This window comes from Ixodes scapularis, unplaced genomic scaffold (genome assembly GCF_016920785.2).
Source record: "Ixodes scapularis isolate PalLabHiFi unplaced genomic scaffold, ASM1692078v2 PGA_scaffold0__279_contigs__length_252992795, whole genome shotgun sequence".
Lineage (NCBI taxonomy): Eukaryota > Metazoa > Arthropoda > Arachnida > Ixodida > Ixodidae > Ixodes > Ixodes scapularis.
The window spans coordinates 182,398,420-182,416,878 of NW_024609835.1; the positions used below are offsets into that span (position 1 = coordinate 182,398,420).

Genomic DNA, 18,459 nt, shown 5'->3' on the forward strand with positions numbered 1-18,459 from the left:
ACTAAATACGAACAAACGCACGTACAAAAGGGAGTTCGCTCGCGTTTCTAGTTTCTAATGGGAGCAAAGTTATGTCACAGTTGTTTCAAGTTGTTTTCGAAATAAATATATAGCAAAGCTTAGGTCAGTTAAATTAGGCTATTGTTCATCGCCTCATAAATAAATTTATTTTAGAAATCTCAGTGAACTATTTATGATTTATCAGCCGGAGATTCAATGTTACTGCCTGTCGGATAAAATATCATTGTGAAATGACATAACAAATTATCGCTTCAGTGATGTTTCAGCATATAGGGTTAAATAATCGAGCCATAGAAAGAACTCTCAGGACTGACGTTAAGCAAGCTTATCTGCCGTAGGAAAATTACCACATAACACCATGTTTCGCGTTTTCCCCGCCTCCAGGAGTTTGAAAGCGGGTCACGCAGGAAACCTCTCCGATATCTACGCTGGCAACGTGCCCGTGCGCTTTCTCTGCGTTGTCCGATTATATTTCGTGATGACGTAATGTACGCTCAGTTATCTCTAGGTTCGAAAGCGCAGTTCATTTGTGCTGGCACGATTACAACACCATCCTGCGGTATCTGTACGTATTTCCCAGTCCCATCAACAAAAAAGCAAGGTAGATCAAAGTGAGTCGGTGCACTTTTTTTTGCAGGGCCTACGTCCTACGTGCTTTACTTGTTCATCACCATCATAAATGCTGGATTATCTGTGAGAAGCCACGGACTATACAACACAAAGAGTAATCAAAGGTAAGTTCTGTTTTCTTGTCAGTCCTCAGTCTTTAAGTTGAAATGTACGCCCACCGAGAGATTGCAGCAATCCGCACTCTGTGCGGCTTCTGCGTCCATGGATGTCGGATGTTTCACCCTTATCTGCACTGCGCGCTAGCCTCCCTCTAAGATTGAATGATTGTTTGTCGTTTCCACACCTATAATTCCTTGTTGAACGTATCCACTCGTTTCTCCTCGTACATTCGACGACCTCCACGAGGACGTTTTCACAACGCATATTACCAGCTATCGAAGCAATATAGTGGTGTTTAAACCGTATTTACAATTGGGTTTGTGGTTTTTTCATGTATCAGCAAATAATGAAGCCTTCAGAAATTGGTGTTAATGTAAAAAGTCGTATTTGTGCCTAGCGTCCCTCGGGACGAAGAATTTCGTAGTCTACCAGGTATACTAACATAGAATTGCCACCTGCATGACAGCTGTGGAAGTGCCAACTGCGGCAGAGGGCGGGTTCTTCCTTTTCTGCGATAACTTTCGTATACAATTAATGAAGGAGAGAACGTTTTAGATAAAAATAATTGTACATGGAGTTCCCGAGAAACGTGAACAGTGTTTTTCTGCCCGAGTAAATAAGCTATATATGCATCGCAGAACGCTTGAACTCCGTGAGAACAATGCTCTAGCGGTTGGAATAGAACGCGAAAGTTTGAGGACATAACGGTACCTGGACCATAAGATAATTGAGCCAAATAAAGCCTATCTATGAGTCAACGGCCACCTAAGCCTAATATTGTCAAAATAATAATCGGAATTGCGGATGCTTGTAGGATTTATATCAGTGGAAAATACTTCTAAACAAGAGAGCGGATACTGTTTTCTATCTTGCCTGACGTGTTTTTCTTTTTCACTGCAATAGATGCTACAGGCGCCCAGAATGCCATTTCTTGTTTTGACAATAGTAAGCTTAGGTGGACGTCCGCTCACAGAGAAGTTTCGTTTTTCACAATGATATTTTCTTCCAAGTAACGTCATGTTTTCAAATTTCGCGTTCTAGCCCAACCACTAGCGTCGTATTCTCCCGGAGTTCGAGCTTTCTGCGGTGCACATTTTATCTACCACGGGCCGAAAAATACGGTTATTTTTTCATAGCCTATAATATATATCTTACCATATTATTTTCAGAATATGTCTTTACTACAAGGGGAATGCCTAAATTATTTTGATATCAATGCAAGCCAATTTATTTACTCGAATATAACAAACAGGGAACCTAAAATCCAATTTAGGTACCGCATTACAAGGCCATATAAATACTATATAGCCCTTTAACAGGCCGTTTTCTTTCAAATTTTAGCCTTTCTATTAGTAATTGCTCAAAACAAAATCTAGATAAATCATCGTTTTATCAGCTCTCATAGTGCCAAGCGTTACAAAAAGTGCGAAGCGGAAACAATTCAAAAATCTAAAAATATAATTTATTGTGAAAAAAAAAATATTTTTCGTTCCACCAAAATAATTACACGTTGTTAGTGCAATATATATTTTTTTGTTTATTGAGGCGGGTCAAATATACTGAGTGTCAACTCTCGTACAACGTTTGTTTATTGTCATTGGCAATACTAGCTTATGCTATTGACTGGTACTACTTAATTCAGTTGTGCATAAATCACTGCGGTGACGTAACCAAGAGACTGTAAATACTGCATGTGCTCTGACATATTAGAAACAGTTTTCTGAATTACACATGCATGTCACGTTCATCAGAGCGCTTTTGTTTTCAGTAAATATCTTTGGTATCTTCAATCACTCGATTCATCGAGAAAGCCTCAAAGAACCTTCAGCATGTTAGTTTCTAGCCAGAGTTGTCCCGTCTTGATGAAAGCTCAGTTACAATGCTCCGAATGACCGTGTATTGGTTCTATATCCATGCGACTTTAGTCTTATATAAGTTAGAATTAAGAGATCCTGCTCCAAAAAAGCAACAAAAAAAGACGTTGAATAAAAAATAAATAAAAATATTGTAAAAATCACGGGGGCGATTATCTATGAACGCGATAGCATTTATCGTTGCACACACGGGCTGGTGTTCGGTCGTGACAACCAAAAACTGGAGCACATTTTTTCATTTTTTTTTTCAGAAGGTTTACAATTTTTTGTGGCGTTAAGTTGTCCGCTACAGTTAGCGGGGAAACTGAATTGATGCATAGGTCTTGATGTCAAATTTTCCGCTAAATTTGAATGGAACCTGAATTGGTGCCTAGCTTCTTACATCAATTTTTCCGCCAAACTTAGCGGGGAAACTGAAATGGTGCTCCGATTGTGACGTCAATAGTTTCACTAAATTTAGCAGGGAGTCTGAATTGATGCATAGGTCGTGACGTCAATTTCCCCGCTAAATTTAGCGGGGAAACTGAATCGGTGCATGGGTCTTGACGTTAATTTTTACGTTAAATTTAGCGGGGAATTTGTTTTCGTGGCATCAGTTTTTCCGCTAAATTTAACGGGGAAACTGAATTGGTGCTTTGGTCGTGACGTCAAATTTTCCGCTAAATTTAGTGGGGAGACTGTTTCCGTGACCAGAAAACAGGACATCCATATAGCTGAAAATCTCGAGTTGTAGCTTAATAATGCTATGGCCATAAAATACCCCCTTGTCGTAAAATTCATATTTTAAAGGACGAGAATAACATATCTATCTCACCCAAGTTTGTTATGAATTTGCAGTTGTCTTTTGGGGCGAGTTAATATGCAAAGGCCGTTTCTAACGTACCTCTTGAAAAGGCGCTTTACGTTGAAAATTTTGAAAAGTACAGGGTCAATGGCTCGCCAGTGGCACACATTTAAAACCAGTTGCGCATATGTAGTGAGCTACCTAGTGTCAAGAACAATACTCCCAGTCGCGCGCGTGGCTTGGAAGCCCTGCAGCACTATCTGTCAGAAGAAAGCTCCACCATTGTCGAGGCTTCCGAGGCTTTCGAATACTTGTCGTCACTTCCCGCTGCACCAGCTGTCGCTTACTTCTAATAGGGAGTTTTCGTAAACAACATTCTTCCCCCCCCACCTCCCCGCCAAGCTTTCCGCAACGAGAAAGCCGCGACTGCACCTGAGCGCCGATGGCCCCGACTGTAGAATTTCGGGTTTCGTAGCGAGTTGCGGAGAGCGTTGCGGGACGGCGAAAACGATCCATCAGAACTCCCTAATTTTAGCACCAATTGTGCAGGCGCTCCGCGAAAACAAAAAAGAAAAAAAGGCAACGATTACCGCGGCTGAAACTACCAGTTTGGCAAGTTGAGCTATCAGTTTTAATGCGTTTGATAATAAGTTGACAGAATAAAAGTAGTGCTGGACAATTAATCGATTAACTTACCTATTGATACATTGAAGCTTTAATCGCGATGAATTTGTTTTAACCGGTTAATCGGTACACCTTTAATAAATAAAAAAAAAGTAAATTAAACGTTTTCACCACTCAGACGTGGTCGTGTATACCTGTAGGAGTGGCAAACTTTAGGTGAAATTTTAACTTAACGCAAGCTGTAGGGGAGAGATTTGTAACTCCAGACAAGTAGATAAGGCTACACGTGTTGCGGCTCCTTCATCGCCGCTCGAGTCTTCGTTTTGCGCCGCAGAATCTATTGTGAACAATCAAAGGAGGTCATTTTTGCCGGAGAATACCAAAGAACCTCTTTGCCTCATGCAGCTGAAGTAAGAATCGGTGAGTGTGAGTGCTTTTGAACTCTTCTCAACTACACGTTGAGGTTGATTCCTAATCGAAATTGTATACTGCGCCGTTTATCACGAATTCAGCAAATAAAAAAAAAGTAAATTTGACGTTTTAAATATAGTATGTATGAAAATAAAAAAGGCCGATTAGTCTATTAATTTATTGATTAAGAAGTGGCGACTAATCGGGTTAAAATTTTTAACCGATGCCCAGCATTAGATAAAACACGATGAGAGGTGTATTTTATTTTTTCGAGTACGTAAGATTGATCTAAAAATCACACCGAAATCGATGTTGATTGAGCGATCGTTTGCAGACCAAGTAGGTAGTAACGACAGAAATTTAACAGACACTGATATGTCGCTGGTACACACTACATCCTCCGTGATAGTTGAGCTTACTTCCGTTAAATAGAACTGGATGTCTTCAAAGCCACAGGCTTGCCTGGGCTTTTTAATATCGCCCACGACTGTACCATACAGCATTTCTTTTCGGGACAATATAAAAAGTAGCGTATTTGCTTTACAGTAGAAGTAACTAAAGATAAACTATATCTGGTTACTTCTCTGTGCGTGCCCGGCGCGAAGACCAAGAATATGCTCCAGACTATATTGATTCTAACCTGATATCACTTACAACGAATGTTTAATGATATGTAATTATCTCACAGGTGAAGACTATGTCATCGGACGACGAGGCCGAGCATGTTTCCGATACGCTGAAAACCAAGATCGCGCCTCTGCCGCCGGAGCTCCAGAGGATAGCCGAAATAGAGTTCGGTGAAACCGAAGATGGGTTAAAGGAGGCGTTGATGAAACTAACACAGCTTCTCCTTGGTAAGAAGCTAAGAATGAAACGACCACCGAAAAAATAGAGTGACTCAAAATTTTGTTTTCACAGGTGGGAGAAGAAACAACAACAAAAAGCGTAAGGTTTTCACAAACACTAATGAACCAAGGACAAAAGTACATTGTTATTTTGTATCGTATCGTGTAATGTTTTAGGAACATTACGAAGATTCTGAAAATTCAAAATAAACAGATGAAATAAGTTGATACGCCAAAAATCAGGGAGACTCGCCTCTTGAGCTAACATGTCCTTCTCCAGATCGTCAATCTAGGCCTTATGAACGTAACTTTTATTAGGCTTAAAATAGGAAACTATTTCACACGAATAGAGCATGCAAAGCTTAAGCAGGAAAACATATGGTAGTCCAGGTGTGTTTGTTCATTAATATCACAGTTTCGGTTTTGCTCTCATAGTCAGCCCCCTCACCTTTGTGCTTCTCATCATTGTCTGTGCTGCTTTTCTGTTGAATGTGAATCAAAGATTTGATTTTTTTCCAAGGTGCGAGGAATAGTCGACAAATGAGAAAAAATAAAATGAAACATATTAAGTTCATCTAAAGAAATTAATGTGTTAAGTTTATATAAAAGTTCCTTTCTGAAGTGCCTACTATGTTGGAATAGCACCAACTAAGGATCTATATTATTTAATTAAAACTGAAGGTCAGAGTGAATGTTTTTCGAAAAACTTTAATTTAGTTCAAATATGTTCAGAAAAAAAACGTTAAATAAAAAGTGAAATTGGCGAAATGCTTCCCCGAGAATAAGGCATGTCATTGAATTAGGCTTACTGACAAATATTTAAGCGTCGGTTTAAAATTCAGAGTAAAGAAAACGCGTGAACCCTGGTTGCTGGGCAGGAGGAATTGAACACGAGTATAGACCTTTTCCACAAGGGCGCCGCCATCTTGAATTGTCGTCACTTCCAGTATGGGCGACGAAAAAAAAGTAAAACGTTTCAACCTGTAACTAGTAAAAAAATAGAGGCGAGCCAAAACGAGAATGTGTGACGGTTAGGCTTATATCCTAAATGTCTTCTATTGGCGTGGCAACGGCAAAGTTACGTTTTCGCCCATACTGGAACTGACGTCAATTCAAGATGGCGGCGCCCTTGTGGAAAATGTCTATAGATTTCACGGCAATAATCACAAAGGAAATGCTAATATTGCGAAGTAACGATACGTTAAATAAAAAAAAAAAGCGATGATGTCAAAGTGTTCATTTACTCGCAATAAAAATAAACCCAAAGCTTCGTCTTCGCTCAAAATTGTTTTGTTTTCCCCAGGGGAGCCCGACCTGAATGCAAGGACGGACCCAGAGTTCCTTCTGCGCTTTCTGCGTGTCCGAAAGTTCAAGGTGAACGTTGCCCTGAAGACCATCAAGAACTACTACAGAAACCGCGCCGCTTACGCTTCGTTGTTCAGCGGCTTAACGCCGTCCAGCGTGAAGCAAGAAGCGAAGTGTTTGCACGTCGTGTTGCCAGAACGGGACGTCCGCGGCCGCTTAGTTCTCCTTACAAGAATCGGTAAGCGCCTTGCGCCACTCCACAACCTAACTAGGTCACGCACGGTGCAGCGAGCCGGAGCAGCAGCACCCAGAACAATCGAAGCCCGCAGTGGCATCAAACGCAGAAACAAATGAGACCCGAATGTTTACGTCGGCGTAAGACTCAGGCTCTGTTCCCGAGTTAACACCATCTCAGTGCGATGACGATTCGTGGAGGTTAATTCACAGGCTTTGGTTACATTCTAGGTGGTATTGGCTGGAGGGAGACTGACATGGGCTTGTATTAACTTGGGTTTTAGCTGAGTTGGTCTATACTAATTAAAAAGTTTAGGACAGGCGCTAGGACAAATAAGACACGAAGACAACAGGACAGGCTTTGTGGAGCCTGTCCTGTTGCCGTCGTGCCTTCTTTGTTCTAGCGCCTGTCCTGTTTTCGGGTCTTTGTCCTAGCGCCCGTGTCCTGTTTTCGGATCTTTGTCCTAGCGCTAGGACCAAGTCCTAGCTTCTTGGTCCTAGCGTCTGTCTTTCGACATAATGATAGTGTCGAAGGGCATAATCAATGTCTTATTTGTCCTCATTTTGTGCCTCCATTGTCCTCGTGTCGTTCGCCCTTTCTAAACCTATTAATTAGCATGGAGTTAGTCTGAGCATTGAAAAGTACGTCTTGTTTTATTTGCCCGAAGCCTCTTGACCTGGAAGTCAAACGGGAACCAAGAACCATTTCTGCTTCGTTTCACCATAAGTCGAGACGTAGCCGACACTACGAGCTGATAGGACCAATCAGACAAAGTCAAAAGTGCACCATTATGATGTTCGAGATGCCTATGTACGCATTCTATCATCCCTGAACGAATCATAAACAAAGAAGGCCCAGCAACTTGCTCTTCTGACGCTGCATGATTTGTTCAATTACCTAGTAGCGTCGGCATTGTCTGGACGTAAGCTGAAACGAAGTATAGTTGGGAACGTTTTTGGGAATTTCAACCGGAAGTAAACCGAGATTAGAAAATTCCTGTAGATCGTGTTACCACTCCAATAACTTATACAACAAAAAAGAATACGATGCATGTTCAAAGGCGCCGCCGGAGTATAAATTATGGTGATTGGGACTAAAGCAACTATCAATACGATAGTGATTTGGGCCAGTTAGTTCATAGCAAAGAACAGCGCCGAAATATCACAAGGCCCAAGACAAGAGGGTCAAAACAGCGCCGTATCTTGTCCCTCTGGCTTTGGTGCTTGTGTTGCTTCAGTGCGGATATCTTGAGCAACTAGCTATGAAAACTAAATATGTTCGCGAGTTTAGGGTGACTCCTAAACAAATCGCCTTTTTTTCTGTTTTGATATGTTGCACTCTAATTACTGTTGTGCTTGCTGGTGTACATTGTCCTCGACTTCCGAAGTTGTAAAAGACGCCATTTATATGTAGGAACTCACTCACCCACTTGTGCCCATCATTGGATGAACGGTTTATTTTCTTTTGTATAGATATATATATTTGCAGATACAAGCTTGCTTCATTAAGCATTTGTTTAAAGAATTTACATTGCTCTACCTTTTCAGTGGTAATTAGCATATTTATAATCAACCGGAAACCAAACCAAACCGAAGTCAACATTAATTGGGAGACGTCTCATACTAATTCGTAACGCACTGTTGTGAAAAATAACAACAAAGGAAAACTTACAGGCGTATGCCTCAGCCGCCACTAGCTATATTTCAAGATTTACGTGATTATCTGCGTGAAATAGTGCACAAAGAAGAAAACGTGCTCTTAAATTTAAAATTATAGAAACATTTTATTATGTTTTTTAAGTGCACTCAGAACGCTAGAACTGTTCTATAGACTAAAATAAAACTCAAGACTGTTTCGAGTGATGGGTTTCTGTATCTTAGCAAAGAAAATTTTCACTGCACGGCGTTTACCGTAAGACGGTCGGTTCATTGGATGAACAATTAATTAAATGACGATTTAACAAATTAGCTAACTTCCTTCTTCATTAGTGTTGAAAACGGTTCTGGCATATGTTTACGTACTATGTTCCTTGTCGCGTCACAAAAAACAAAAAAACCCAAAAACAAGTTTTGCGCATAGATTATTCGTTGTGCGAAGTAGTTTTTAGAGGTACTGGTTGTCACAGCACAAACACGACGTTTTCGCGTTTAAAATGTGTGCGTTCAGCTAGAATTAAGTATGAGTGGTCCAATATGCACACAGAAGTAATTAAATTAACCACATTAAGAGGGAAATCAGTAACACTCCGTAACGAGCTTTTCGAGCAAAATCCAGTTCATATGCCTCTATTTGCCTCGCTTTCAAATAAATTGACAGCTGATAGATGTTATTCGCAAGCGAGATAAAATGAGTGGACGGGAACATTATTTGCAAGTCGTCTGAAAAAACAATACAAGAACAACCAAAAATAAGATTGCACATGGCGAGTAACAATTATAAGCAATAGACAAGCATTCATGTCTCCCCGCTTTTAAAGTTAAAAGTCATCTTTGGAAATAATCGGCGTTAATTAAAATTAAAACATTATAAATACTAAAATACGGTTCGGTGAATCGACATGGTGACAACAGGCAAAACTTGAAAACAAATATGTGTTCCTTTGTGATCTATCTCAAGCCACAAACGATGTATAATTGCAGATTCTGTTAAAGAAAATAATTACTCTTTTATTCTGAATTTCCTTCGAGAGGAGAAGGGGTGCCTACCCTGCGACAAGTATTTATGTTTATTTAGAAACAATACCGCTGAGTCATACTTTTCAATGTAATTACCTAACCTAGCTCTAACTCATGATAAATAGAACTGACAATGTAGAAAAAAGCTAAAAAAATGTTCGCTACTGTCAAAGATAATGTTTTTTTATAAGACGTAACAGAATAATCAAGCCGTAGTTATTTAGCTCTGTTAAATCTAGCCCATAATCTTACTGAGTATAGATGTCGACCACATTGGCAAGTGATTTCTATTACCTAATCATCAAATTTTATGTAACTATCAATAGTTTATATGTAACAAATTTGACACCTCCTTTGAATGCTTGTAACCGGAATCACATCTTTATAGGTGACAGATTGCGATTAGACATGTAGAATTTGCATAGAAATGGGAAAGTTGCCTCGCACTTTTAACTTTGTTTTATGAAGACTATTCCTGGAGCAATCAGTGTGGATTAACGATTCACAAAACTTCAGTTAATTTTAAACCCAAGGACAAGCTTAGTAATGCTCCCTTCGAACAGGAGCTTATGGTATAACGATTAGTGAACCCGTTTTCTACACCGGTCATTTCGACTTTGAGAGTATACATATCTAATCAGGGAGTTCATTTTGTGTGCATGTAAATGAGTTCTGACAAGAGATGTCTTCCCCCAGGAGCATGGATGCCAGACACTGTATCATACGAAGAATTCCAGCAAGCGTGCGTAATGTGTCTTGACCACATGGCAAATGATTCGTCGTCCCAGATGGCCGGCATCTCATACGTTGTTGACTTCGGGGGATACACCACGAGCAAGATGTTCTCCTGCAATATCAGCTTGATGAAACGTGGTCTACTCTATTTACAGGTGACGGTACTTCACCATATATCAACTTCTTTTTAATCCCAACATGGTGGGCGGCGTGGCACTCTGTGAAAATGCTTCTTTTGTGTGTGTGTTTTTTTTTTCTTACTCGTCCAGCACAATGGACTAATTGCTGCACTCAAAAATAATGCCTAACAAATGAGGAGGCTTGGAATAAATTTCTGCGATTCCTCGTTTCACGTGTCTTTATCTTCAAAAAAAGGCCTGTAAACAGTTCTAAAATGAAAAGGTTATTAGCGAAGATAGAATAAAGAATATGCTGGGAACAGTTTTAAACGGCAAACAACCATTTGCTTAATGGTTGTAGGTTAGTGTTGATTTCAGCGTTCATAGTTTTATGAAACCCCGTTTGTTAAGGAGCTTTATTCACAAAACTGAAATAAAAATGTTAAGGAATCGTTGTAATGTGATACGTCCTATGTATTTCAATCAATCAATCAGAGCTTTATTGTGTCTCCCAAACTGCTTTCGGGACCTTTTTCAGGGTTACACTTGACATACTAAAACAGCACTGAACTAAACAAACTACAGGGCAATCCTGACCACTCTACTATTCTTGAACTTTTTAAAAAGTAGACAAAAGTCTACGTGAGGGTTAAAAGACTTGGTGTACATGAGTATCCTCCCTGTCAGCGGAGGTTTTTCGTATTCATGTAATCATGCCTGTACGAGCGAGTATAAGGACACAGCTGTGCATTCGTAAATGTATTCATTAACTGCTTCCGCATAAAATCACAAGGAGAGAGAATTGTTGCAAGACGCTTGAACCTAAATATCTGAACGCAATACTTTATTTATAAATAACGAGATATGAACCGAGAACAAAGATTTACACTCGAAAGGAGAGCGTTTAAGATCATTCGGTGAGTACAAAAAGCCGTTGTATTAAAGACAAAACAAAAAATATATTAAAATAAAAAATGGCGACCTTTTGCTGTGAATTCAATGCCAAAATATGTTTTTATCAAATAATTATCATTAATTTTAACATATATCGCTTCGTTAAGGAAGAAATTTCCGTAGAAATACGCGGCTAATTAATCTTCGAGTGCAGTTATTCATCAACACTGTAACTGCATAAGCGAAATTACAAGAATATTAAGCTTGTCAAACTTTGTGCAGTCCCTTGCAACTGCAAAATGACTGAGTGAGACTGCATCAACATCGTTGGTCCAGTGCTTCCCAATCGGCTCGTTTTATTTTATTGAATAAGTTATGTAATTATACAATCCTTGACAAGGAAAGTGCCTTATACCATATTCACACGGTCAGCATAAAGGTACCTATAACATAGGTCCCTTTGCTATCGGCGAATCAGCCCGTGCTCTTGAGGCGCGAGATCACGCCACGCGCCGAAGACCGTTAATTGATTGGCCGCAGAGAATAAAGGTCCCTTAGTTAAACGTACCTATTTTCGTGCGTGGTTGTTCGGAAGCCTATCCCTTCAGTCAACGAGGGACGGTCAACAAATGACAATGCCAAACATAAAACATTTTGATCATACGAGTGCCACTAGTTTTGAGACACTAACAATGTTACGCGCTACGTTCAAGGTTCCAGAAAAGATGGGATGTTTAGGCCTATTTTTCTTCGGGTCAATTTGCCATACATTAAATTCTCTTTGTATGACTTTTTATCTTACTTTAATGTATTAGTTGTTAGTTGAAATAAATAAACGCGGGGGTAATTTTTTATAATCTTGCTGAGGTTAGTCACGCGCTTGGCCTAGTTCACTGGCAGTGATTATAATATAAAAGTCAAGACAAAATCAGAACAAGAAAGTCTTCCTTTTGCGAGTGTCGTTTGAGTCTAGCAGTGGTCCCTTGTTCTTTACAAATTTAAAGCGGGCGATTCAATCCAATTAGCTCTAGGTTCCGTGCATATAATCAATAAGCCCTTTAGTGTAATTCGCTGCCTGTATGCTCTAAGCAAAAAAGGTCAACGCATTCAGGTTTGTGAAAAACACCAAGTTAAAAGCTAAGTTTCTGTTTGTGCATCACTATTGTTACTGAGTAAAGAAATATTTGTTAGATGAAGTGCCGCCTTATTTATAATGAAAGCCACGACATAGCAGGAAGCACAACTTAGCGGTTGCCAGCCCTTTAGATGTTTCGTTCAAATACATACAATACCGTCCAACTATCCTATTACACGCTTGAATTCGATTGATGAGGCTTAAACTGGAACTATACAGCTTGTAAGTTCCTCTGTTCCTTGCGCATCTCGTGCATTTCTTTCCCCGCCAAATGCGTCCATATTCTTTTCCTTTCTCAGACTTTAACCAATGATGGCGCGCGCATGGCTGCCTCCTCAACTCGCGTTCCCTGTGCGTACCTTGTAGTCTTTTAAACGGCATTACCCTCATAGCGTTTCTATGAATCAACCGAAGACGCATTTTGCAACACTTGCTCGCCGTATAGTTACTGGCAGCCTAATAAATACGTACCATATGCTGAGTCCAGATCATGTTATTATCACTCCGCAGTAAATAAGGTGGCGGCATCAGACGCTGTAAACACGCCGAACAATAAATCACGAGGCAAGAACCATGATCATAATAAGCATGGCCCTGCGCTTCGTGCAGCCCTGTCAGGAACTACGAAATCTCAAACAACCATATATCAATATATTAGCCGATAACGCAAAACTTGTGCGTGAAATATATTTGAAAAATAAAAACTACCACAAGCTTTGGAATCTGTCTTCGTAAGAGCTTTAAAATATGTCAAGCGATCTAACTCAATTTCTTGATGTCACGCAACTCAACAAAACGCTAATGGCAATCACAGCATCACTGCAGTTGGAAAGTCAATCGCTCGCACCTACGGATCACGTCCAGCGAATAACAATGTCTATGACTTGTTTTTGGTTTGTTTAACGGAATGGTGAACGACAAATTGGTTGAGTGGATGTTTCTTCAATAAAATCAGTTGTAAGTGGCGTCTGTCCCTGTCAAGTCCGTTTCTTATTTCGATCGTGTTGCAGTTCGCGCCACTTTAAACTTTTGAATTAATAATAAAAAAATCATCTTTCCTGAAAAATACGTTGGGCTTCTGAACATTATGTTCTGCATGCTTGTTGTTCTCGTCACAGTTGTACTTTGGAACCATTGTCACTGGACCCTCGTCGATGTTACAAGCCACGATTGGTAGATCGAAACTATCAGTCCTAGTTTTACTTTTCCGGGTAAAAAACGCGCATCGTTTCTCTTTTCTTCTTTTTTTTTTTTTATTGTGAGTATGAAGGTAATTTGACAGCCATTCACGCGGCCATTTTGATGTGTAGAACAAGTTTCGTAAATTATATTTGAATATCTTAAACGAACTCGACTACTTATTCCTCAGTATTATTTCAAAGTCTCTACAGTCATGTTACGTTCATCCGACGTTCAGTAAACTGGATTTAATTTTGTTTCAGGGACGAACACACAAAACCCGCTTCGAACCACGTTTGAATCTGACGAAATTATTTAGATAAATCGTGATTTAACGAAAAGAGTTGTAAGTACCCTGACAAACGTTTCATTGCTGTACTATCTTTGGATAGTATCGTGTTTACATTTGTGTCGTTCGCAGGCGTACTGACGGTAGAGAGGGTTGCGTGAAAGAGTGCAAAGTACACGCACCAGGTGTGAATAACGGTATGCGCGCATTCCCTAGTTTAGCATACACAACGATGACAGAATAGAGAAAAACCTTAAAAAGACGTTCCTAATTTCTTTACTACTTTATTTACAGGACAGCTTGCCACTGAGGACGAAAGCGATCCACGTTGTCAGGGAGTCTTACGCTTTCGATCTCTTGTTCGCGGTGCTGCGGCCCTTTATCAAGAAGAAAATAAGAGATAGGGTATGTATCAAATTTGGTTAGAAAAATACAATTTGCTGGCTTTCAGCGTTAAATTGGAAAGTTTGTATCACACGAATAATTTACGCTGAAAGGTTAGCACGAGCATTGTTCCTAATACCCGAATTTCTAATCAATATTTATAATTCTTTATGACTAGGGTTTCTTTTTTATTTCAAACCTTTATTAATTTGGCTTTGAATTTCCTTGTTCTCTATGGAGAGCATATAGAGTGGTATAACTAGTGATGCTTGCAGTAGAATTAGCTGGAAAAAATTTATCATCGGAGAACTAGTATGGTAGCACGCCAGTCAAACGCCTAACTTGGCATAAGCTTGGCGACCCTAGGCATAAACCGGTTTTGCTTCAGGGTGTTAATTAGTGCCAGAGTACTTTTTTTGCGGCGTTTCTATGGCTTTTCTTTCCACATAATTGTCGAAATATGAGACTCAATCGTAAGATGTCGCGCATAAGCTCAGAACAAGCAGTAAAGCTTAACTTTGACACTTGTCTGGCTATTTTAAGCCAAGATAGATATCCAGACCCTGGATCAAAGAAGGTTAAGTTCTACTTTAGCTTTTTCGGGCTTGTTAAGGTTTTATATTTCCAGACAAAGACCATATTTTGGCCCCCAAAACTCGCTACTTGGGTAATAGCTTGTTACAAAAAAAAAAAAAAAGTACAATGCCAGCCAAAAGACGATTTGCGCATGATCGACCTCGAGCTCAGTATAGTCGCATATCACTGCAAGGTTATCGATCGATCATCGTACCGACTTAGAGAAAATTCGAGGGATTGTCGCAAAGCCTAATATCCGGAAGAGTCTTATCGTTGAATGCGGGCGTATGCAAAACGCGCCGGGAAACAAACTTGTCCCTGTGTGCTTTTCCGTCTGTGTACGTCAAGAGCCAACGTCACTTGACCGGATCAGGCCACAAAAGACCCTCACTGCGAGGAAGCTGCTGCTGTTATGGGAAAACTTGACACCCTAAATGAAGGAAACGATTGGCTTTACAAACGTTGGGATGTTTATTTTAAGGCTTGGTTTCAGCTCATTTAAAGTATAATGGCTTCTCACAACCTGACAGACTTTTGTCAAAAAGTGCTTACGTTTATATTTTCTCAACGAAAATTTAACACTTCTATGTGCACGCGCCGATCTTCCCAGCTAATGTTTTAGCCAACCTCGTGATTTATATATGCCTCTAGGCTACTTTGAATGAACAAATGAAGCGTATAAATATTTCTAAAGTCTGATATGCTCAACTCTTAGACTATTTTACTATATGTCCGGCAATTTTACCAACCTCACAGTTTTATATCTGTTTCATTCTGTTAAGCATTCGCCTATATCACCAAGCAGGTTGTTAGTACAGCTAGGTTAATTTTGGTGATAAACCGTCATGATAATTTTACTATATCGAATGAATCTGGTCGATTTGATCGAATACAAACGTCAAATAAAAAGTTTTAACTGTGATGTATGGATGAAGAGAAAGTTGTCAAGGCTAAGTAGTTCTGTCAATCATAACATAAACATAGCCTTTTTTTTAATGTATCTTCACTATTGCACGTGATAAATAACAATTGAATTTGTTCTCCACTATGAAATTATGAAAACGAAGGTGCATAACCCCGTACGGCACATGGTTTGACCGCATCCGTGTCAATGTGACAAAACACTTAGAGAAATTAACTTTCAAATGCGTAGTTAATGATTTTTTTTATTCCCACCCAGATCTCTTGTCATGGATGGAGTTTCGAAAATCTGCACAAGCAGATCCCGGCCAGTGCGCTACCAGAAGAGTACGGAGGAGACGGGCCTGCCATTGACTTCGGCGCTTTCTGGAAAGGATTGGACCAAGAAGAACCTCTGTTCATTGAGAACAACAGATACGGCTACCAGATGCCTGATAGCGGGACTCCCTTTTCCGATGATGGCCATCTAGCAAATACGACGGTGTGAAACAAAATACCGAACAGAGACCTCATTTCCAGAGTAACTTACTTCTTACAATTGCTGCTTACGTTTATCCTTCAAAACATGGTAGAATACGCAGGGCCGGTGTGTATGTTAAGCCGTCCACTTTGCAAATGTCCCCTCCGTTGACTTTTTATGTTCGTTTTTCTTTTATACGTGGGTTCCAGTAAATTTTGAAAACACGGAAGTACGTTTTGCCCCATACTGTAAACAAAACTTATCTGGCCGTGTTCAAAGTAAAACAATCGGTATTTGTGTGCTCTTAATATGTACTTTTTTTTTTTTTATGTTACCGTGAGCAATTATCAAGACGATGATTGACATGCTTAACAAGCTGCGTTCGTATAATCACGGTCTCTACACTTTATTCAAAAGAAAACGTTATCCCATGTAGATTGTGATATGAAAAATAGTGTTCATCATTCCCTACTTCGCATTAAAAATATTCTGTGTGTATATAGTTCAGCAGTATGTGCACGAAATGAGCATATGTCAAGATCATTGCAAATTAATAAATAATATTTTCTACAACATACCCAAGTTTTAATTTAAAATAGACTTCTCGTGGGATATGAACTTCCTCTGAACTTTTCCCACGGTTCCTGAGTACTACTTTATTCACGATTCCTGCACGGGGTAAGCTGCCTAGTCGCATATTTTTGTATTAAAATTGTACGTTAACGCTACACTAGTCCTTCTTTTCCGAAGTGAACTTTTTATTTTAATTTTAATATGAGCGCTAAATTTTTAGTAAAACCGTTGCAGTGCGTGTTGAGAAACGTCCCATTGTCTAGGTTCCTTCAAGGTAAACTTCGTTTGTCTAACTTTTTTCTAGACTAAAAAAAAAGTTTGCGCCAGGTTTAAACGAAAGCCCACGTAACTACACGCTCGCAAACTGCGACTTTTGCGTCGTAGTCCCGTGTGAGGTTTGAAATTTCGCGCGCGTTCTATAAAGCAAACAAAAAAAAATACACACGAAGGCTGCCCAGTTACAAACGACACGATGCAATATTTCTGAACAAGCTCTCACAAATTTGGTATGGAGGGTTAGCGCACAAATTATTATACTTAAAAAGTTGGCTAATTAAGGTGTGCTGGTTAGCCAGTTTTGAACATATAAATATACCTGCTTGATTGATATGACTTTGAACAATAGTCTGTTAATTTATTACCCGTCGTGTTCACCAGTTTTATGTTTTGGCATAGTTAGTTGAAACAACTAGTCCGATTTTTACGATGCCACATTCATCATGGCATGATCATGCGCAGTATACTCTGTGCAGTGGCGTAAGCGGGGGGGGGGGGGGGGGAGGGGGGAGGGGGGGGAGGGGGTCGAAACTCTTCCGAAATGCTAAAACTAACCCTCCCCCCCCCCCGCGGTCATAGGGCCAGCTACCCTGCTCACCCAGTCGGTCTTGCACGGGGCACGGAGCAAAGGGAGAGCGCGGGCTATCTCCAACCTCCAACTTATATGCTTTCGGGAGGAATCTTTATAAGGTATAAAATGCTCAAATAAATAAAATAGTCAATATACCTTCATTCATGCTTATTTCCTGGGATACGGAACTTGGTCTCAGAAATACAGAGAACGGATATTTCGAAACATTTGTGGAATGGAGGATGGCAATTTCAAGGCAAAGTATAACAAACTATCCTAACTGAAATACATAGTTCAATCAAACTAAAATGGACATAATAAAACTCACATAGTGATAATATAAAACAATGTCACTGACATAGGGAATATTAAACAAATTGTAAAAACAATTCCACTGCAAGCAACGGGTGGCGCTGCGCTCACGCACACCTTGTGTACTAACCAGAATTACGTGATTTCGACTAGAAATTACCTCGAATCAAATAGTAACAGTGACTAGTTATTTCATAAAGCAATTTACAGGCTCTCTAGATCTTTTCATTTATGCCAAGCGCCTACATATTAAGATGCAGCCGCCTGCGTTCACGGCAAAGAATATCCAGGATGTCCACCGCTTGAACTTCAATGTCGGGGTGAACATTCAGAACCACTACACCGAGCACTCGCTCATTCGAAGTGGACGCTCTCAGGTATGTTTTCAGCCGTCGTAGTGAAGAGAACGAGCGCTCAGCTTCCGCCGTTGTTACGCGCAGAGTCGTTAAGATCTTGAGGAGACGATAGCCGATTGGGAATAGGGCCTCCGGACAGAAGGCGACCGCCTATAGCGCAGACTTGACGGGCGTTT

The 18,459-nt window shown here is 40.0% G+C and overlaps 1 protein-coding gene across 1 annotated transcript; it reads left to right on the forward strand.

Annotated features, from left to right (window-relative positions):
• The first annotated feature begins 715 nt into the window (after positions 1–715).
• On the forward strand, positions 716–16,770 carry LOC121833347 (alpha-tocopherol transfer protein-like). The gene is made up of 6 exons (XM_042286569.1): positions 716–755; positions 5,132–5,297; positions 6,592–6,831; positions 10,200–10,393; positions 14,149–14,259; positions 15,995–16,770. The coding sequence occupies exons 2-6, from the start codon at positions 5,141–5,143 to the stop codon at positions 16,220–16,222; spliced, it is 930 nt and encodes a 309-aa protein (XP_042142503.1). The 5' UTR covers positions 716–755; positions 5,132–5,140; the 3' UTR covers positions 16,223–16,770.
• The last annotated feature ends 1,689 nt before the right edge of the window (positions 16,771–18,459 follow it).